At 65.0% G+C, this 21824-nt stretch overlaps 2 protein-coding genes across 2 annotated transcripts; one reads left to right on the top strand and one right to left on the bottom strand.

Moving 5' to 3' along the window:
• Positions 1-5124: 5124 nt before the first annotated feature.
• Positions 5125-12942, top strand: LOC116958846 (nuclear receptor subfamily 2 group F member 6-like). The gene is made up of 4 exons (XM_042795023.1): positions 5125-5522; positions 8842-8936; positions 10285-10809; positions 11295-12942. Exons 1-4 carry the CDS (start codon positions 5269-5271, stop codon positions 11567-11569), a joined length of 1149 nt encoding a protein of 382 aa, XP_042650957.1. The 5' UTR covers positions 5125-5268; the 3' UTR covers positions 11570-12942.
• A 432-nt stretch (positions 12943-13374) lies between these two features.
• On the bottom strand, positions 13375-21369 carry LOC116963234 (occludin). The gene is made up of 9 exons (XM_042795133.1): positions 21293-21369; positions 20184-20225; positions 19107-19815; positions 17841-17999; positions 15311-15474; positions 15018-15206; positions 14760-14931; positions 14184-14225; positions 13375-14011 (listed from the first exon to the last, which is right to left on the bottom strand). The coding sequence occupies exons 3-9, from the start codon at positions 19794-19796 to the stop codon at positions 13910-13912; spliced, it is 1518 nt and encodes a 505-aa protein (XP_042651067.1). The 5' UTR covers positions 19797-19815; positions 20184-20225; positions 21293-21369; the 3' UTR covers positions 13375-13909.
• Positions 21370-21824: the final 455 nt, after the last annotated feature.

The following is a 21824-nucleotide window of genomic DNA, read 5'->3' as shown; positions in this document are numbered from 1 at the left end:
GCAGCAGAGTTCAAGGTTCAGTGGATCAATATCCAGAGCTATGGTGAGGGAGAGGGCAGAGAGAGGGATGCAGAGCAGGACTGCGGGGATGCAGGGATGTGAGGATCTGGGGATGCAGGGCAGGGATGTGGGGATGCAGGGATGTGGGGATGCAGAGGTGCAGGGATGCAGAAATGTGAGGATGCAGGGATGCAGGGTTGTGGGGATGCAGGGCAGCGATGCGGGGATGTGGGGATGCAGGGATGCAGGGCAGGGATGTGGGGATGCAGGGATGTAGGTTTACAGAGGTGCAGGGATGCAGGGCAGGGATGCAGAGCAGGAATATGGGGATGCAGGGATGCGGGGATGTGGGAATAAGCAGCACGGAAGGGCAAGTCATGCACCCAGCTACCAGAGCGGGGAATGCTGCCGGTGCTGCCTGCTCCCGCCCCATCCCTGCCTGCATCCCCTGTGCCAGGCCCCGGTGGGGACCATGGCTCGGCCCAACTCGTGGGGGGGTCCCGAGGAGGGGGGCCAGTGGCAGTGGTGTGGAAGGGCTGACCCGCAGGTTGAAGGTCAGGGCTCTGCTCTCAGACCCCTTTTCAGATTCAAATGGGCTCCTGGGGGCTTTGTGCGGGGTCAGGCTCCACCGAGAGCCGCATGAAAGGGCCGGGGCGGCTTCAACCCTGGGTGCCGGGAAGAGGGGGAGGGCAGGCGGGACCCGCTGCCACCCCCCACCCCGGCTGGCGGGGTCCCCCCACCCCCCCATGTCCCGCTGACCCCATGGCCGGAGCGGGTCCCCCTGGGGGCACCAACATGGACAGGGGTGCCCAAGGCTGCGGTGGTCCCGCTGTGCCCGGCAGCTGCGGGGGGCTGAGGTGGCCAAGGCTCCCCCGTACCCCACTGCTGCGCCGGGCCCAGCCACACTGCCCACCCTGGCACACCCCGAGCCGCTGCCGTGAGCTCGGGGAGGGGAACTGGGGGCCCCTGGTGCCGTGGTGTCAGCCAGAGTGACAGGACCCCCCTCTTCCTTGCCCACAGTTCACCCCCATGCGCATCCAAAAACCTCCAGCCTCCCCCCTGGCCCCACCCCCCCACGAAGGGCTCCACATTCCAAGTTTATGCTTTGGAAGATGTTGCTGTTCTGTCCCGCTCCCTGCCTCAGTTTCCCCTCTGTGGAGCAGCATGGGCTGAGGGGCCACAGCAAACAGCAAACCCCCCCCCCAACACATTCCCCCCGCACCTTTGGGTAGCAGGACCAAGTGTGGGGCTGCACCCCATTCCCTGGGAGAGTGGGGGGGGAGGGGGGGGGGCGCTGCAAAACACCACAGCAGTGGGGGCCAGACTGTGCTGGGGAGGGGGTCACAGGGGGTGAAGGCAGTGAGGAGACACTGGGAGACACGGGAGCAGCAGGGAGGGCGGGGGGGGGGGGCGGGGGGTTAGGAGGGTGTGTGATTCATGCCCCCCCGGGGAGGGAGCGTCTGGCCATGGCTGGGTGGGGGCCAGGGGTGCGGGATCTGATATCCCGGGAATGCAGGGCAGGGAGCGGCCCTCTCCAGGGGTGGGGTGGGGGGGCCAGGGACAAAGGTGGGGGCTGGGGGTGATGGAGGTCGGGTCCCCCTTGGCCTCTCTGCAGGGCTGGGGGCAAAACTGAGGCATCAGGGGGCAACAAACGCCTTTCCCTGGTGGGGGGGTGCTGCAGGGGGGAGAGAGGAGCCCTTGTGTGTGTGGGGACACCCCCCCCCCCCCAACCCCCAGCTGCTGCTTGCACACGCGTGCGCTCGCCCGTGTGTAGGGCTGCTGGGTGCCGTGCACACGCGTGTGTGAGTGCTCGGCAGAGGCGTGTTCACTGCGCGGGCCCGCGGTGGGTGCTGGCTGGAGCGGAGGGGCGCAGGACGGTGCCGTGGGGCAGCCGTGGGGCACGGGGCTGTGGGGCAGCCCTGCCCGGGGAGCTGAGGAGCCGCGGCACAGCCGGCCCCGGCCTCCCTTTGTCCTTCGCTTGCGGCAGCGCGGCCGCGGTTCAGCCTTGCAAGGTCACGCGTTCCCGCGGCCTCTTGCAGGAGAATCGGGACCCCCCCACATCCCCCCGGCCAGGAGGGTCCCTTCACCACCACCCCCCCCACCAGCTCCTGAGCAGCTCACGCCTGCCCTCGTCGCCCACGGCACGCACACACGTGTCCGCATGCCCGCCCGCCAGCAGGATCCGGCCCCCAGGAATGCAGCACCCGCTGCAAAGTGGGGCTGGGGGCTGCTCCAGGGCAGAGCAGGGCCGGATCCTGCCCGACGTGGACCCACCTAAACCCCTTTCACAGCCCCTCATGGGGGAAGCATCGCTGCTGGCAGCTCCCACATGGGTTTGGGAGAGGGCACTGATGCCCCACAGCTAACTGGGATGCCAGTAACCAGGGCTGGGCTGGTGGCACCGGCACCCAGCTCGCCGGTGCTGCTGGCACCCAGTTTGCCATCAGTGCTGGTGCCCAGCTCGCTGGTGCTGCTGGCACCCAGCTCACCATTGGTGCTGGCACCCAGCTCTCCGGTGGCACAGCCACAAACCCAGCCCGGCCCCCCCACATTTTGGCCAGGGTCGCTCAATCACCCCCTCAGCCCAAAGGCTGGGGGGGGGAGCAGGGGGACTCCGCTGCCACCCCGCACCAGATCCGGATCTGACACTGAGCCCGGAAACCTCCGCGAGCCCCGGCGGGCGCCTCCACCGTGCCGGACCCTTCCCGGGGGCGTCGGGGCGGCACGAAACGCGCCGGCAGCTCCCAGGGGCCCTTTTGTGTGGTGGAGTCAGCGGAGCAGCGCGAGGAAGGAGGAATTCCTCCGGAGATCAAACGCCTTCGCCAACTGGACACCGACGTCAAAACAAACCCCGCTCCCACCGCGGGGCTGCGAGCCGCGCGGGGGAGAAGATCCAATTTCCTCCTTTGTTCCTGGATTATTATTTTTTGCAGGGGGCGAGGAGGCGGGGGAGCGGCAGGGAAAGGGCCATAAATCACGGCCTGACAGAAGAGAAAGGAGAAACGGGGCTGGCTGCAGGTGGGGGTGACCCCCCCCTGCCCACATTGGGACCCCCCCCTCCAAGCCTGGCGCCTTCCCAGCTGGCTCTGCTGGGTGTTGCTCCCCAACCACAGCAGCCCATGCCGGGCACCTCGGCATGGCCGTGTTAGCAGGTACCTGGTGAGCAGAGATCCCTCCAGACAGGAGGAAATGGAGGTTTTATTTATGGCTGGAGCCATAATTCCTCCGCCTCTGCTGCACCCCGGCTGCGGGCTCCGTGCTTGGCCGGAGTTTTTTATATCCAGCCCGTTTTGCTTCGCCTTTCCCGACGGAAACGCCGGCCCCAGCGTGTGGGTTGGGAATGCCAGGGCTGGTGGCACAAGGGGCCGTGAAAGGCCAAGCCCGTCCTCGCGCCGTGGGCATCGCTTGGCATCAGCATCCTCAGCATCCCGGTCCCCCCTGGGGACAAGCCTGCCCCGAGGGGTGCGTGGGGGACACCCAGCCCACCCGCAGCCCAGCCCCGCTCCCTGCCCGCCGGACTTTGCCCCTGAAGTCAAGGTGAAAGCCGTGCTGCCGGGAGACACCGGGGCTGCCGTGGCACGGCCGGGAGGAGAGTTTGGCCCCCAGGTGAAAGGCGAAGGCAGGGCGATATCGCAAGGGCTGCTCCTGGGTCAAGCACCTTTCCGCACAGTTTATTTCTTCGTTAATGATTAACAGGGTGGCAGCAGGCGGGTGCTGCGCACCCCCCAGCCACCACCCCAGCCCACCCCTTCTTGCAAGGGCCGACTGACGAGCTCTTATGGGTCCGACTTGATTAACCACATTACAAACAGATTTTACGGGGCTGCCGGCAGCCAGATCCCGGCCCCCTCCAGCCCTTCACGCTGGCCCAGTGACCGTCCAGGGTGGAGGGACCCCCGAGTGCTGTGGGAGCACCCCCACGGCACAACCCCGGCCCTCGTGCCCCACACGAGACGAGGAGCCGTGGCCTCGCACCGCTTGCAGTAATTAAAGATCCCGCTGGGAATGTCGGCAAGAAGAGGGGATTGCCGATGCCAGCGGCTTGGCCACCGGCCAGGCGTGGGGAACAGCTTCCCATCCTCCTGCCGCGGCCCACGGCCCCCCCCCCCAACGGTGTCACCCCCCATATCACGACGGTTACAGCGGGGCCGGGGTTTGGTCCCCGTCCCCAAGGGCAGCGTTCGGTGGTGAATCTGCCCCTGGGCTCCCCGCTGCCGCAGGCTGCAGTTTAGGGGTCACTTGTTGGGGTGGGAGGGGGGACAAGGACCGCAGGGCACGTCACGGCCCCAGCACCCCGGGCACCACAAGATGCCACACCCTGCGGGGGGGGGGGGGGGGGGCAGCGATGGGTCCCCAAAGGCCAAACGGGGGGTGAGGGGTGTGTGTGTGGGGGGGTCACCTCCAACCACCTCTGCCGGCCAAAACCGCCTGCCAGGCCCCAGCACCGCCCTGCCCGTACCCGCCTCCGTTACAACCGGTGCTCTCGGCCACCCTGCTCCGGTGCGGCGGGACTCCCCGACCGGTTTCCCCCCTCCTTCCCCTTCCTCCTCCTCCTCCTCCTCCCCTTCCCGGGCTCGGCGGGGCCGGGGCCGGGGCAGGACCCGGCGGGCGGCGAGCGGAAGGGGAGGAGGACGGGGAGGAGCATCCAGGGCGGCCACCGCGGCAGCGGCTGAACTTTGCTCTTTCGCGGGAGGCGGGGAGAGCCCCGGGGCTCGGCGGAGCGGGTCCCGCCGGACCGGACCGGGCTGCATGCAGCGGCGGCGGCGGCGGGGCCCGTAGGGGCGAGGGCGGGCCGGGGCAGCGCCGCCTCCTCCTCCTCCTCCTCCTTCTTCTCCTCCTCCTCCTCCTCCTTCCCTGCCGGTGCCGCGGAGCGGAGCAGCCACCGGGGGCGGGCGGCGGCGGCCCCCGCATGCGGCCGAGCCCCGGGGCAGCCGCCGTGCCCCGCGGGGGGATGCGCCGCGCCGCGCCCCGCTCCCGCCGCCGTAAAGTTTCCGCGAGGCCCCCCCGTTAACGCGGGGAGGAGGGGGGGGGGGAGGGAGGGAGGGAGGGAGGGAAGAAGCCTTGGGATAAGGGGGGGGGGAAAAAACAAACAAAAAAAATCCCAAACCGGCCGCCGCTCCCCCCCCCCCCCCCAAAAAAAAAAAAAAAAAAGAAGGAAAAAAAAAAAAAAAAAACAAACAAAAAACCCAAACTTGCTCAACTCGTTCCGGGAGGCGCCGGGCTCCATGCGGCGGCGGGGCCGGTGCTGAGCCCCGGGGCCGCGGAGCCATGGCCATGGTGGCCGGCGGCTGGGGCGAGCCCAACGGCGGCGGCGGCGGCGGCGGCGGCGGGGAGGAGGCGGCGTCCCCCGCGGGCGGCGGCAGCGACGCGGAGCACGGCGAGGAGGAGCGGGCCGGGGCGGCCGTGGACTGCGTGGTGTGCGGGGACAAATCCAGCGGGAAACACTACGGGGTCTTCACCTGCGAGGGCTGCAAGAGCTTCTTCAAACGCAGCATCCGCAGGAACCTCAGCTACACCTGCAGGTAGGGGCCGGGGGGGGGCGGGGGGGGGGGGGGGGCTGGTTGCGGGTTTAAGGGTGACCCCACCCCCCCACACCCCCCCCCCACGCTGCTGGTTCTCGCTGGTCCCCACCGTGGCGGTTGCCCGGCGTGGCTCTGCAGTGGCCCCCGGTGCAGCTCCGCGCTGGCCCCGCTGCAGCGCGAACGGGGGGGGCCTCGATGGGGCGGCCCGGTGGCCCCCAGTGCGGCGCAAGGGTCCCCCCCCATCCTCTGCCTCCCTGCAGCAGCAGCAGCCCCCCCCCTGCCTGGCGCATCCCCAGCCCTCGGAGGGATGGATGCCCTGCTTGCCCCTGGGCCACGGGCCACAGCCAGTGTCCAGGTCCTCGTCATCGCCCAGCTCTGCTCCGGCATTAATTACCGTTCCAGGCTAATAACGCCTAAAAACGTGCCGGGGCTGTGAGTCACTTCGGTCACGGCTGCTCTTACCCAGAGGAATCACCAGTAGTGGCAGCGAGTATAATTTTAACCGGAGGTGTCAACAGCCCGGCTTGCTGTGGGCAACAATCCGGTGAGATGGTGGGAATTAGAGCTGTGGCCCCCCCACTTCCCTCCCCAGGCCCCCACGCTCGGGCCAGCGCTGCAGCAGATCCGGGCCCACCAGCAGCACCGGGATACGACCCCCCCCTGCGAAGTTTGGAGCTGTGGAGAACTCTAGAGTTTCTGTTGGGCTCGGAAGAAGCATCGGGCACGCGGGGCAGCTCCCCCCCCCCCCCACCATACACACCTCCAGTTCTGGAGGGGGGAAATGTGTTTGTAGGGGCTCGCTCGCACGTCTGGATCCACGTGCAAGCGCTTCTTGCTAAACCAGTGAGGGTGCTGCGAGGATGGCACCCGCATCCCAGCCGGCAGCACCCCGCCGCCGGGCTGGGAATGGGGCACCCCCACCTCTGCACCCCGTTTTCTTCCCTTCTCTGAGCTCGTGGCGCTGAGACGCTGCGGGAAGGGAAGGGGCAGCGTCGCTTCTGCGGCGGGAACCGTCTCCGGAGCCGCCTTGCTCTCGTTTGGGCGGCCTAGATTCGTCCTCCCCCGTGCGCAGCATCTCTTCTCCCGGCAAGCTCCCGGCACCGGCGTTGCCGGGTCCCGGCTGACGTCAGCCGAGCTGCTCGTGGCCGTGGCATGGGGCCCCGGAGCTGCCGGCGTGGGGCCGGGTTTGGTTCCCCTCAGCCCTGGCCCTGCAGTGTGTCCGTGTCCCCCCCCCCATCGCCCGCCCACGGATGCAGCGCGTGCGGATGCGTCGCCCCTGGCCCTGCCTCAGTTTCCCCTCTTGATCAGCAGGATCCCGACCAGCAGACTCGGCCGAGCGCCTGCTCAGGATTAATGATTTGAAGATGGGGAATACATATGGCTTTTGAGAAATTCCACTTTCCTGGAACAAAGGAAAGGCCAAATCAGGGCTCCCCGGGAGGGGGACGGACTCTGCGTCCCAGATGCCGTTTCCGTATGGGGGTGATGGAGGGGCTTCTCCCGGGTTGTGAGCATCCAAGATTTTATCCTGTGCCTGTCACTGGTATCTGGGCACCTACTTCAGGTGTTTTGTGGGTTTGGTTCCCCCCCCCCCCCCCCCCCCCCCCCCAATTTGTGCTGGGAAATGATTTGGTGCAATAGAAAAACGTTGGTTTTCCAAGTAGGGAGTAAAGTGTCGGAGGGGCCAGGAACAATGCTCCCCCGGCAGCCCTGGCATCTGCTTTGTTCAAGGAGTCAAAAGCAGCATCAAGCCAAGATTGCTCTAATTTGAATATTAAAAGTGAGTTGGATTCAGTTTAGTTCTTGCACTAAATAATTACATGTTCTAATTACATAATTAGCACAGTATACGCCTTTTGTATTCTCACAGTTTCCCAGGTCGCTGCAGCCTATCAATTGGGAAACTTGCTCTGAGCCCGCTGGCAGGAGCTGAGATGATTTTGGGGTTTTCCTGGTGCTGGGAATGGTGCCCCGAGGCCACGGTGAGGGTCCGCCAGGCCCTGGGCCGGGAGGTTCGGCTGCTGTGCTGGGAGTTTTACCACCACCGCGGTGCAGGCAGCTGATGAAGATGTAATCTGACGTTTTGATTAGCTATCACTTCTCTGCTGGAATAACTTTTTATCAGCAACACGTTTTAAAATGTGCTAAGCGCAGTGGTGATGTTCGGGGTGAATTAATTCCGGTTTGAGCGCGGTGGGAATCCCTGCCTGTCTCGCCTCTGGAGTCGTGTAAGGATGAGGAGATTCGTGTCAGGATTCCCAGGCAGAGCTGAGCTGCTGCTGGACGCCGGCGCGGCCCGGCCCTGCCTGCGCTTTCCTGCTCACTGCTTTCCGTGCCTTAATTCATTGCTGGGTTGCTGATAACCCCACTTTTCTCCCCGTTTGCTGCCACGGACTTTGAGTGGGATGTGAGCGCCCGGTGTCACCCGTGCCCCGCTCCATAGCTGGGCCGTGCAGGGCCCGTGAGCATGAGGTGGCCTTTGGGAACGGGGGCTGGGGGGGGATTTGGGTGCTAACGATGCCGTTCGGGAGTGTTTCCCGCAGTGATGCCGCAGGAGTTGCCTTTGGGGGTGGCTGGTGCCTCACCGCATGGTGCAGGGCTACCCAGTGCCCACGGCTCCTTGCCTGGGGCAGGACCCGTGTGCCAAGGGGTGGGCACAACCCCCTTGCAGGCTCTGAGGTTGCTCGTGGAGGGGGGGGAAAGTGTCTCTCCAGCCGGTGCAGACCCCGCGCTGCCGGGTTTCGCTTTGCCACGCTCGCAGGGTCCCATGGAGCCCACTGCCATGGGGGACCCGGCAAGCACTCAGTGCCCGAGGGGTCACGGGCTCCGTGGGGGCAGCCCTGGCCCCGAAGAAATACTTGGAATTCCTCAAAATTCCTCACATGTCTGGCGAGGAGGCTGCTGGGACACTGGGGCATCACTCCCTGGCACCGGTCCCTACATGTCCCTGAGGATGGGAAGGATGGGAACCCCATGCCCTTGAGGGGGTGGGTGGGGGGTGTCTCCCCACTTGCCCTGGGCATCGCTGGCAATGCCAACTGGTAGCCCCTGATGCCAACTGGTAGCCCCTGCTGTAGGAAATGGCTGTTTCCATAGCATCCAAGTGCCGCCTGGGAGTGCCTGTATCGGCACGCTGGGGGCTGGCGTGGCACAGCGGCGGAGGGGGCCACGCTCCGAGGCAAAGGGCTTTGCCCAAGGGTGCTGGGAAAGTGGGTGGTGAAGCAGCTGGGGGGGGGGGGGAGGGTGTGGGGTGCAGGGACCCCCAGCAGCATCGCATCCCTCCTCCCTGGCACCTCACTCTGCCCGGTCCTGCCCGCAGGTCCAACCGCGACTGCCAGATCGACCAGCACCACCGCAACCAATGCCAGTACTGCCGCCTGAAGAAGTGTTTCCGTGTGGGGATGAGGAAGGAAGGTAACGCCAGCGCCGCGGGGAGAGTTCCTGAGGGGTCCCAGTGAACTCCACTGCTGCAGCGTGAGGCTGCTGCCTCACCAGCCACGAGTTCCCAGTGCTGCCAGTGCCCGCCGCGCTCCCACTGCAGAACCCCCTCCCTGGGAACCCTGTTTGCATCAATGCCCCCCATTTTTCCCTTTGTTTTTTTTCTATTTTTTAGTTCTTTTTTTTTTTTTTTTTCTCCTTGAATTGCCCTCAGTGCTGGCAGCGCAGGTGGTGTTTGTTTGGAAAAGCCTTGAGCTGATAAGGTGACACACCTGGAGCCGCAACGGCCCCGGTGCCCCACGCATGGTGGAGGTCGGCAGGGACGGGCTCCCGGCATGACCGGGGCCGTGCAAATCCCCTGCCCGCTTTCTGCTTGCTCCCCATCACCCGGGCAGGGTGGGGGGGGTGTGAACCCCAAAGGCTTCCCAAGCTGTTGCAAACGGGACGAAGCCCCAAATCTCAGATCCCCCCATGGTGGGATGGGGATGCCTGGGCTCGGCACGGGCTCTGCCGGGGCTGCTCGGCAGCGGGTGGCATTAATGCGAGGAGCAAAGAGGGGGAAGGCTACTGGAAGCAGGACAGTAATTCCCTGCTTTCCAGAGGAGTCAAGATGGCATTATTGCCACTTAGCATGATTTAGAGCTCTCATTTAAGTGGCTCATGAACAGCCCATAAATTAATTACTAGGGACTGAGCAAATAGTGGGCGCTAATGGGAGAGGGGGGGGAGCTGAAAAATGGCTCTCCCTGAATGCAATTAGGAGGGGCAGTGCCCCAGGGTTAACGACGCTTCCAAGATGGACGTTTTATTTGCAAATAAATGATTGCTGCCATGTGATGACCTTGGGTAGCAGTCGCCCTGTTCCGCTGCAGCCAGATCGCGGGGGGGGGGGGGGGGGGGGGCACCCGGTCTGGCACAGCGCAGCCGGGGCTGCTCCTGGGCCGGGTCCTTGCAGAGGAGGAGGTGACAGGGACGCTGTCCTAGCCCGGCTGCTGGTCGGAGGCCACGGCCAAGCCGCGGCGCTGGCAGCCTGGGAGTTGCTGGTGAATCACCGGGATTTTAAAGAGATGAGTGTAGCTCTTGCAGGCAGCTCGCCGGCGGGCGCAGCAGGCGGCACGTACCACCTCCCTCTCCCTGCAAGCTGACCATTGTTCCCCAAGGGTGGCAGGATCCGGCCCTGCCGGGGATGCCAGGGTGCTGGGTGGGTGGCGGGAGCATCCCCGTCCTTCCTCACCCTTCACAGGGCTGGAGAGCCCTGTTTACCCACCCTGGGAGCAGGATGGGGGATGCAGAAGCAAGCAGACACCTCTCCTCTCCCCTCTAGCTGTGCAGCGGGGCCGGATCCCCCCCACCCACTCCAGCACCAGCCCCAACACCATGCCCAGTGGGGAATACTTCAACGGGCAGCCGGTGTCGGAGCTCATCTCGCAACTGCTGCGGGCTGAGCCCTACCCGGCCGCCCGCTACGGCTCGCAGTACGCGCAGCAGGGCAGCGTCATGGGCATCGACAATATCTGCGAGCTGGCCGCCCGCCTCCTCTTCAGCACGGTGGAATGGGCCCGGAACATCCCCTTTTTCCCTGAGTTGCCCGTCTCCGACCAAGTAGCCCTGCTCCGGCTCAGCTGGAGCGAGCTCTTCGTCCTCAACGCGGCACAGTCGGCGTTGCCGCTGCACATGGCCCCGCTGCTGGCCGCTGCCGGCTTCCACGCCTCCCCTATGTCGGCCGACCGCGTCGTCTCCTTCATGGACCAGATCCGCATCTTCCAGGATCAGGTGGAGAAGCTCAACCGGCTCCAGGTGGACTCGGCTGAGTACAGCTGCCTCAAAGCCATCGCGCTCTTCACGCCGGGTAGGTTGGTGCTGTGGCCAGGCTCCGTTCCCGACTGCCCCGCGGAGCTGGGACCCCCCACCCTGCCATTTCCCTGGGGCTTTGGGATCCAGAGAGCATCACACGGCTCTTGGAGGGGGATGGAAGGGGGTCCTTATGCCCTGGCACTTTACCACGGTTTGCTTATCCGCCTGGGTGCAGGGATGAGCTTCCCCGGGGCAATGGGAATGAGACCTGCAGGAACACAAATATCCCCCCCTCCATCCACCGGGGTGGGGGGGAATCTTGGGGAGCCCCATATCATGGTCCATCCGTGCTTATCTCATGCTGCAGAGGTGCTTGGTCCTTCCTAACAGGCACGAGCCTGCAGCAGCCCTTCGCAGCCAAGCCACGCTCTCGCACCGCGCTGTGTCCCCCGACTCGGCGTCGGTCGAGGCGGGGGCAATCTGGGGGTATCGGGGAGGCTCCGACCACTGACCCCCTTCTGCATCCCATCCCTCTCGCAGATGCCTGCGGCCTCTCGGACCCGGCGCACGTGGAGAGCTTGCAGGAGAAGGCGCAGGTGGCTCTCACGGAGTACGTGCGGTCGCAGTACCCCTCGCAGCCCCAGCGCTTCGGCCGGCTCCTGCTGCGGCTGCCGGCGCTCCGGGCCGTGCCGGCCGCCCTCATCTCCCAGCTCTTCTTCATGAGGCTGGTGGGGAAGACGCCCATCGAAACACTAATCAGGGACATGCTGCTGTCCGGGAGCACCTTCAACTGGCCCTATGGGACGGGGCAGTAGGGGACAGAGCCTCTCCTCCCCACCTCTGCCCAGGGACCCCCAGCAGCCGGACTCGGATTCCCTCCAGCACCCCAAGATGGTGCCGTCCCTGGGGAGCCCCGAACTGCGCTGGCCCCCTTGCCCCGCAGCCGTCTGGTAGCTCGACCGTCCCCCCAAAAGCAGCGGGGTCGCGGCGTTGCCCTCCTAACCCCAAAGGTACTGGCCGTGCCGCCGCTGTTGGACACCGAACTCTTCTGTACCCCGCTGAAGTGGAGCTCCCTGGCCCCCCCCCGGGGACATTGGAGCATCCCCGGGGCTGGTCCCTCGCTCTGTCCCTGCGTCGGAGCCGGGCTGGAGCCCAGAGAGGGGGACGCTGTCCTCTGGCTGCCCGCCCAAATCTGAATTTCAGATGACAAGAGGTGAAGGGAGGTGAGACCAGCCAGGCTGGGGGGGGGGTGTGTGTGGGGGGGCCTGGCTATGCAGAGCCATCCTTGGGGCGGGGTCCAGCTGCGGGACCCCCTGCCTCTCCCCCCAGCCCAGTCCTGGCAATGGGGGGAAAAAGGGTCATTTTAAAGCCCCTTTGTGCTCTGCTGGGGGTGGGGGGGGCTGCCCCTTCCTGCCCAGGCTGCATCCAGCCTCGAGGACTGAAGCACTGAGCTTGGAGCAGCCCCTTTTTGGGGACTCGGTTTGTCCATGCCTGGTCCCAGCCCCCCCCCCCCCCCCCCCTCCTTGCCCCCTGCACTTTTCCCTGAAGCATCTCCACTGTTGGGGCATGAGGAGGCGGGGGGGTTCATGGGTGGGGATGGGGGTACAGGGGAGGAGATGGGGTACATAAGCAGCTGGCTGGGGCCATGCACCATGCAGGGTGCAAACCAAGCAGTCCTTTTTGGGTTTGTCCTGCTCTTCTCCTTTCCTCCCCTGCCCCCCCCCCCCCCCCCCCCACCTCGCTTGGTGCTTTTCCCCCCACCCTGGGCCAGATCCAGCACCCACCACCCTCCCCGCACTGGGGGAGATGGGTGCCAGCATCCCCCATGCTCGCTGTGTTTCTGTGCCTAATTATTTTTGGGTTTTTTAAGCCAGGTTTGGGTCAGAGAGTTGTGAGGGGGAGACATACCAAAATTGGGCTGGAAAGGGATGGTCCTTGTCCCCAGGGCTGAGCTGTGCCAGAGAAAGGGGCACACAGAGATGGGGGGCAGAGCCACCGCAGAGGGATGGGGGATGCCCTGTGGTTCCCCCCCCCCAGGGTTCTGCTTCTCAGGGGTATCCACCATGCAGACAGACGGAGGCAGGATTAGCCGAGGATTTGTCATTTAGATTGATTCACTGAAAATATAATCCTTGTTCAATGATACTAAAACAAATTAACTGAAGTCAATAAAAGATGTTTCTTACAATCCCGGGGATCCGCTGTGAGCAGGGAAAGGGGCTGATCCTGCAGCAATGCTGAAGCCTACCCTGGGGTGGTGGAGGGAGGTGAAGCAAAGTGGGAGTTGCAGCCCCAAAAACTCAAGCCCGAATAAGGCACCTAAAATTGGATGGTTTTCGGAAACCCTGGGGATTTTGTGGGGGACTCCTGGGTGATGTTCTTCAACACAGGGGTCCCTCAGGAATAAATCTTGTTGCCTGCAGTCTGCTGGGAAAGAACCGGCTCAGCGGCATGAAGGGGAGCAGGAGCCAGCACAGAGGTTTGTACCTGGACTTCAGGGAGCAAGGTGGGCGATTTGAGGGGCCCCCCAAGGTAGGATTTTGGGGTTTCTCCCTACACATGGAGTTTCTCCCAGAACCTGGCCCTGCCATGACCCCAGTCACACCGACACTGATTTAAAATCAATAGATACAGTTTATTTCTTTAACAAAAAAAAAAAAAAAATATTACACAGTTTCAGCCAGTTCCTTATAAAATACCACCTCTGCCCTGGGCTATGCCCCAAAGGGCAGCCCTGGGGGCTCAGGGGATGTGGGGCTCTGCCCCTCCCGACTGCCCAGCTGAGGGATGCTCTGCCCCATCCCTGCCGGCACCAGGCTACAGCCACATTTTGGTACCCCAACCCTGGTGTGGGCAGGGGCAGCAGACCCTCCCCAAACATTTACAGCAGTGGGAGGGGACCCACAGCCCCCAGCATACAGGAGAAGGCACAGGGGGGGCACACATAGAGGGGGCGGGGGGGCTCACTCCAGCAGCCGCCTCCGGCCCCGCACCCTTGGCACTAACATCACAGGGTGGCTTTGACTCTTGGGTTTGTTTTTTTTTTTTTTTTATACAAAGGTACAAAATGCACATAAGTCTTTGGAGGGGGGGTAGGGAGGGGAGCAGGGAGCCCCTCGTGCCCATCCTGCTATGGCAGCGGGGGGGGACACAGGCTACCCCCGCACCTTGTCATAGTCGCTCACCATCCTCTTGATGTGGAAGAGTTTGTTGCGCAGGGTTTTGGTCTCCAGCTTCTTTGTCTGGTAGTCGGGGCTCTGAAAAGCAGCCCAGGACCAGCCTCAGCCGCGTGGGCCATGGGGAGGGGGCTGGTTTCCACCCCGCAACGCTTCCTACCCACACCACCCCCCCCAGCCCCCCCCAGCTGCATCGCACCAACCCAGCCCCACTTCAGCTGGAAACAGAGCCCGGCCCCGCTCTGACACTCACCCGCTTTAGGTCCTTCAGCCTGTTGTACTCCTCTGCGACATCCTGAAAAGGGATGGGGGGGGATGGGGGCAGAGGCGGGGGTCACTGGGCAGCATAGCCGGGGGCCATGGGGGTCGCTGCCCCATGGGGACCAGCAGTGACCTGTATCCCGCAGCATCCCCGATGCCCCGTGGCATTCCCAATGTCTGGTAGTGTCCCTGAGACCCCACAGCATCCCTGATGCCCTGCAGTGTCCCCAACATCTTGCAGCATCCCCAATGTCCCCAACACCTTGCAGCATCCCTGATGTCCCCAACACCTTAAAGCATCCCCGATGTCCCACAACATCCATCCCTGATGTCCCCAACACTTTGCAGCATCCCCAATGTCTCACAGCATCCATCCCTCATGTCCCCAACACCTTGCAGCATCCCCGATGTCCCACAGCATCCATCCCTGATGTCCCCAACACCTTAAAGCATCCCCGATGTCCCAAACAACTTGTAGCACCTCTGATGCCCCACAGCACCCATCCCCAGTGCCCTGCCGTGTCCCAGTGGCCCCACAACATCCCCGTGGCCCCTGGAGAGCCCTGACCTGGTACTGGGGACTGTCCTCGGAGATGCTGTCGAGCTGTTTGCTCAGCTGGTTGAGGCGGTCGTTGACGCTGTCCATCTCGGCGCAGAGCTGCTTGTAGCGCTTCAGGTCCGTGTCGAACTCCTGCTTGTACTTCTGGCGGGTGCCGTCCGAGGAGATGGGGGGGTAGAGGCTGCGGGAGAGGGGCAGGGTCAGGCCCTGGAGGTGGGGAGGGGCAGGGGGTGCTCCCAGCGGGGTGTGTGTGTCCCCACCATTCACCTGGCCCACTGGTCCTGGTCCCGCTCGTCACCGGACTCCACGGCCGTGGTGTAGTCGGTCTCATACTGCGACTCGTCCAGCTCGGGGTTGCGGCGGCGGCGGCGGCCGCGGCGGGCGGGGGGCTTGGTGGGCTGCTCCCGCACCTTCTCCTCCGCCGGGCTGGGGCTGAGCGCCCGGTCTGGCTGGTCACTACAAGGGACACGGGGACATGGGGGAGGATGTGTGCCCGGGGTGTGTCTGTCCGTCCATCCATCCCCACCCCAAGCCCTGCCACGCCCTGCCTGGCCACTCACCCTCGGCTGCTGTAGGTCCCGGAGGGGTAGTACCCGTTCTGGGGGGGGTAGCTGTAGGAGGGGGGGCTGTAGGGTGGCGCGGTGATGGGGCTCGTCGGCTTCTCCGAGTAGGCGAGCGTGGCTGTCTCGTCCTGCACGCTGGCCCCATCCGCCACGTTCTTCACCTGGAGCAGAGAAGCGGCGTTCAGCTGTGTGCTGGGACGGTGGGGGACACTCACCCGCACTCGAGCGGGGCCTGGACGGTGGCCCCAGGCACACAGGGACACTGGTTCCAGGCACAACACTGGTCCCCATCCCACAGGGCTGGAGAAATCCCCGGAGCAGCCGCAGCAATCCTGCCCGGAGCCCCAGCAGAGCTGCAGTGGGGTGTCCCTCACGGCTATGAAGACAGAAGTTGTGGGGAGCCCCCGCGAGCATTTGGGGAGGGGAGAGGCTGCAGGATGTGCCCCACAGAAGGGCCCACAGACCCCAGTGCCACCGTGAGCGATGCCGCCCTGGACGGAGCCACCGCAGCAGGTCCCACTGGGAGACAAGCACAGACAGACACGCAGCTCGGGGAGGGGGTCCTGGCGCCCTGCTCTGCACCCCCAGGGTGACACCTCCCCAGCTTTACCAGGGGGCTGCACGCTTGGCCCATCCAGCATCACCCCTTCCCCTCCTCCCCATCCCAGACCCTCGCTGCTGCCCCGGCACAGTCAGGGCTCCTCAAGGAGGACGTGGGGCGTCCGTCTGTCCGTCCCTCCCTCCCCCTTCCTTCCTGGCCTTTGTGGGTTGTTTGTGCCAGAAGCCTGTCCCTGCCCGGGACGGTGGCCCTGGGGACGTCAGCTGCGAGATCCGGCCGGCAAAGCCGCTTCCTCTGGCACTTCCCACCCCCCCCCCCCCCAACTAATGAAGACATGGTTAATTGGGGACTGCTCCTGGCCTTGCTCTGCCACCAGGTAAGACGGCCACCAGCATGGGGACAGCCACGTCCCCGTGCTGTGTCAGGACAGAGGCAGCGGCACCCGGCGGCTCACGCCCGCTCGAAGGTCACCCGTTTATCTCGGTTCCGACCATAAACAAGGAACGAGACATCCCAGGAGGGTTTCACACCCCAGTACCTCCCCACCACTGCATCCCCACCGAGCAGGGACGTGTCACTGGTGGGTGACCCCACCCAGACGGGATGGTGGCATCCAAGCAGAGTGGGGACCCCCCGCCAAGGGCAGGTGAGGGGGACCCCGGGTGTGTGGGGCCCTGCCCCTCCAGCCAGCCCAGTCCCCAGCAGACCAGGAAATGCTTTGCAAGGGAGGGCCTTTTAACAAAAAATAAATAAAGCAGAACAAAGGTATTTCTGCAAAATGAAAAATAAATATTAGACCTACACACCGAGCGAGGTGTGGGGACAATGCTCAGAGCGGAGCCAAGCTTTCTGGGCCTGGAGAGCAACTGTGGTGCTTGACTCTGGGATTGCACTGAAGGGTTGGGATAAATGGGATAAATGTCCCCACGCCAGGCTCCCATGGGACCTCAGTGCCTGAGCCCCCACCTTGGGCTACCCTGGTCTCACTGGGATGGGGACAAGGACAGGATGGGGCTGGTGACAGGGACACCACAGCACCCCGAGAGCCGTGCTCTGGGGCGGGGGTGGATTTCAAAGGCTCCTTCCCCACGGGATGCTGTGGAATTCCCACACCCTCCCCAGGCACCGGCTCCTGCAGAGACACCGGCTCAGGGACTGCAGGGTGAGGGACAGGATGGGGCACATCCCAGTACACAGTGGGGAGAGCCTGGGACTGGCATCTCCCTGAGACCGAGGGGGCTGAGCCGCGGTGGGGGGGCTCCCCAGCACCCCCCACCCAAGGGACACGGGCTTTCAAAGCCCAAACAGCACCAGTTTGGTCTCTGCAAACCAGCAACGGGGTGGCATGGCCCCATGGAGCAGAGTTAATCATTGCTGAGACTGAAACCAAACGGTGCCGACAGGCAGCGACTCACAGCCGCCGGCATCGCCGAGTGCAGGGCGAGCAAAGGGGAGAACACCCGGAGCCTCTGCGTTGGGCTGCTGGCACCCGGCCCATCAGATCCCACCCTGTTTGTCTTTCAGGGAGTTTGAGACCAGCTCACCCAGTCTGGCACCCTGACCAAAGCCTTGGGGGTGCTGGGGAAACGGTACTGGGAAAAAACAGAGCACCTAAACGGGGTGACGGGGAAGGATCCGGCGAGCGCCGGGCACGGCGTCGCACCGGCGGTGATAACGCCGTACCCTGGGAGCTATGGTGTGCAAACACACCGGGGCCAGGCACCGGGCTGGCACAAACCAAGGAGAAAGAGCCTCCTGGAAAAAGCTTGGCACAGCCCCCGTGCCGGGAAGAGCCCCCCCAGGGTCCCCTCCGCTTGCCCCAGCACATCCCGGGGATCCTGCGCTGCCTCGGGCACAGTCAGCCCCACTGAGAAAGGGTGAGCAGGGAGGATGCTTGGGGGGAGGTGGCAGAAGACCCCCCCCACCCCCAGGTATCCACTGGCACCCTCAACCCACGCTCAGACTCACCCACTCCTCCACGTTGGGACCCTCCTGGACCACCGGCACCTTGTCCCAGTAGATGTTTGGTTTCCCGTACTTCCAGATCTTGCTCCGCGTCTTGTGAGCGAAGAAACAGATGAGGCAGAGCAGAATGACGATGAGGAACCCGCAGACGATGGCCACGGCCTGGAGGGATGGAGGGAGGGGGCTCTCAGGGTGTGAAGGCCCCATCTTGGGGGTTCAGGTACCCCCACCCCTCCCTGGGCTGAGTGGGAATTGCTCCCCTCACCCCAAAATCCTCCTGATGTTGGAACCCCCCACCAAGGGGAGACGGGCAGGGTCCTCCCGTGCCCGAGCAGGCGGGATCGCACCCATCAGGGGTTCGAGAGCTTTTGGGGCCAGTTCAAACAACGGGGGGGGGGGGTGTGCTTGATTTTCCCATGGGGACAGAACAAGTTTGGGGCTCAGGGAGCCGCCGCACCCTCCGGCATCTCCGTGCAGCACCCCGACCCCACTGCCGGGGTGGCCACGGGCCAGTCCTGCACCGCGCAGCGGGGTCCTTGCCCGGATGGGTCCCCATGAGCCATTTCCCTGCAGCTGCCCTGAAATTGGGGCTGGGCAAGGACGGATTAGGCCAGGCTTGGCCTTTGCGTGGAGCAGCGCGGGTGCCGCGGCTCCCCCCCTGCTCGGGGTGCAGGAATGCGGCACGGCCAGCTCGGCCGGCTGGGAACCGGCAGCACCAGTCCCAGCCCATGTGCCACGCAGGATCCCTGCTGGCCCCAGCCGAAACTGGGGCTGCTGAGCTTTGTTTTGAGGGCTCCCGCTGCCCCACTGGGGTCCCAAACTGGGCTGGCAGCGTCCTGGGTGCTTGGGGAGAGCTGGCACCCCAACCCTACACCCATCCCAGCACGCACAGCCTGCCCCTGCCCCAACCTTGTTCAAATACTTTTACAACCAGGGAGACCAAAGTACCAGAAACCGGGTCTGCGCCAGGCCAGCAGCCCATCCCCTCCCCGAAACTCCCCAGTGCAGGCAGACAGCTCGCCCCAGTTCCTCCTGCAACCCCAGCGGGGCTGGCACCCAGCACCAGCAGCCCCCTCCTGCCCTCCGCAATCCCGAAATGGCGACCAGTACCACCAAAACCATTAAAGACAGACCAGAAAAACCCCATCACCGATGCTCTCCCTCCCACGCTGCATCACGTTTGAAGCAGAGCAAAGGGTTTGAGCCACCAGTTTGGCTCAAAAAGTGGGGGGGGGGGGGGGTCTGGCCGGAGTTGGGGTGCACCCTCACCTCCTGGGGGTCCACGGTGCAGTAGTGGTAGAGGTACTGGTTCATGTAAGTGTTGCTGTATATCTGGTTGCACATGGTCAGCATGGGGTTGTAGTAGTAGCTGCCGGTCATCTGGGCCTGGGGGTTGACGCCCACGACGTAGACAATGGAGGCGATGAGCATGACGAAGGCCAGCACGGCGCAGGCCACGATGACCACCAGGTAGAAGCGCCGGGAGCGGGAGCTCCTCGATTTGCTGACGCTGGCAACGAAGAACCCCAGCTGGGCCAGGAAGCAGAGCACGGCCATGGCGATCATGAACCCGTTGGCCGCCCGCGGGTTGGTGACCCCGCCGTAGTAGCCCCCGTAACCGTAGTTCAAGCTGCTGCCGTAGTAGCCAGAGCCGTAGAAGCCCCCCAGCCCGTTGCCGTAAGCCCCCCCGAAGCCGTAGCTGTACTCCCAGGCCAGGGTGGAGGCCACGCAGGCGAAGATGGCGATGCAGAGCAGGATGACCATGGCCTCCAGGATCCTCACCACGCCGGGTGGAGAGGTCCACTTGTAGAAGTGCTGCGGCACGTCCTCGATGTAGTAAGAGCCCGGCGGGGGCGAGCGGGCACCATAGTCGTAGCCATAATCACCCGTGGGGGGCCCGTAACCCGTGGGGGGGCCGTAGCCCGTGGGGGGGCCGTCGTAGGACTTCTTGCTGAACATGGGGACGGCGGTGGAGAACCTGGCGGGGAGATGGCCAGGGCTGTCTGTGCAAGGCGGTACTGCCGGGTTTCTATGTCTCCGCGCGCCCGGCGGGGACTTTGGTCGCCCGTCACCAACCCGACGGCACCGTCAACAACCACCCGCCCGTGCCCAGCGCCGAGCCACCGGAGTCACCGCCGCTCCCGGGGAAACTGAGGCACGGGGAGAAGTGACTCACCGAGCATCTCCCAGCAAAAGCTGCCAGGTCACAGCCCAGCCGTGCCCCACGTGTGAGACCCTGACACACCAGAACCCCCCCCCCAGCTCCCTCACCCCAACCGTGGCCGCCAGACACTGCCTGAATGAATTGGATTGTTTAAATTCTAATTAAAACAGAAAACCTCTTACCCAAGGCTAGCGCTAACCCCGAGGGTTCCTCCGTAAGCAGATCTGGATGGATTAAAAAAATAGTAATACAGGGCACATTAGCAACTCGCAGAGAAAAGTGGCAGAGTGGCTTTCAAAAACTCGAGGCTTTTTTCAAAATCTATGCAGAGACTCCCTCCCCTCAATGCAGAGACCCACCCAGCCTGGAGACCCTCATCACGGGGCGGGGAATTTCACAGCGTGTGGGAAACCTGAACCCTCGTGGGAAACTCAACCCTGCCGCCCGTTCCCGGCGGTGCCACAGCTCAGTGGGCAGGATCGGGCCCCTGGGGGGGTGGGCACCCCTTGACCCGCAGCAAGGGTGGGCAATGGGGGCTGGGCGGCAGCCACGGCCCCGGAGTTACTCCTGGGCTGCCCAAGCCACCCCGCCCCCCCCCCCCCCCCGCCGCTTCAGGGGGTCCCGGCCAACCCCACCCCCCCCCCCCCCCAAATCCACCGATCGGATTAATCCCCAGGCCCGCGGTCTGACACCCCCCGCCCCCCCAACCCCACCGGGGAGCCCCACCTGAGCAGCTACAGGGGCACAACAGCAGCGGGGACCCCTCCCCGAGTGGGGCTGGGGGGGGGGGTGTCTCAGGCTCCCGGAGCCGTAACCGGAGACCGGTGACCCGGGACACCCCGGTGCCGGCGGGGAGGACACGGAACCGGAGGGGGGGGGGGGTCCCTTCCCCGCTGCGGGGGCACCGGGACGGCAAAACGACCCCCGGCCCCGCTCCCCCGGGAAAAGCCGCCGCCTCTCGCCTTCCACCTGCCGGGGCTTCGGCTCCGGGAGTCCCGGTACCGGGGGGGGGGGGGGGGGGCGGGATCTCGGTGGGGACCCCGGGGGTGGCTCTGGGGGGGGGGGATCCCGGTGCCGGTAGGGATCTGCGTGGGAACTGGTGGGGACCCCGATGGTGGCCTAGCGGGGGGGGGGGTAGGGGAAGGAGGGACTCCCCCCCCATCTCCATGCGCGGCGCGAAGAGGGGGACCCCCGGTACGCCCTCCCGTACCGGGAGCTCGGACGGCCGCCGGTGCCGGTAGCCGGGGGGGGGGGGGGTGGGGGGTGTCCCGTCCGCCTCGGAGCCACTCACCTGCCCGTGCCTCCGCCTCTTTGTTCACCTTAAAATGGCAGCCGGGATCGGCGGCACGGTGGCGGCCGGGCGCTGCTGGAGACCGGCCCCGGTTTCCGCCTCCGGGGAGGGGTGGGATGGACGGCGGCGGCGGCGGCGGCGGCGCCGGGGGGGGGGGGAGCCCCGGGGGCCGCCGCCGCTGATTTTCAGCGCCGCAGCCCAAGCGGCTCCGTCCCGGGGGCTCCGGGGGGGAGGTTGGTTAAATTTCACGTTGCGGGGCGGGGGAAAATAAAGGGGAGCCCGGAGTGGGGGTCGCGGGGGTGGGGGAGGCACCCCCGGCTGGGGCCCCCTCAGGGCTTTGGGGTTGGGACTCTTCTCTACCCACACCCACACCCCCCCCCCCCACACACACACACCCCCGCTTTGTTTTCCCGGGGACGGGAAGGTCCCATGGGTGCTGGGGTGCGACGCATTTGCCGGCTGCCCCCCCGGCCCCTGGGGGTGTCCCAGGGTTAAGCTGGGCATTAAGACACATACACCCACCCCCCCGGAA

The sequence above is a fragment of the Tyto alba genome, unplaced genomic scaffold (genome assembly GCF_018691265.1).
Source record: "Tyto alba isolate M040663 unplaced genomic scaffold, T.alba_DEE_v4.0 Super-Scaffold_20000042, whole genome shotgun sequence".
In the NCBI taxonomy this organism is placed as follows: Eukaryota; Metazoa; Chordata; class Aves; order Strigiformes; family Tytonidae; genus Tyto; species Tyto alba.
Note: the sequence above shows the minus strand (reverse complement) of the source record. Positions and strands in the feature narration are given on the sequence as shown.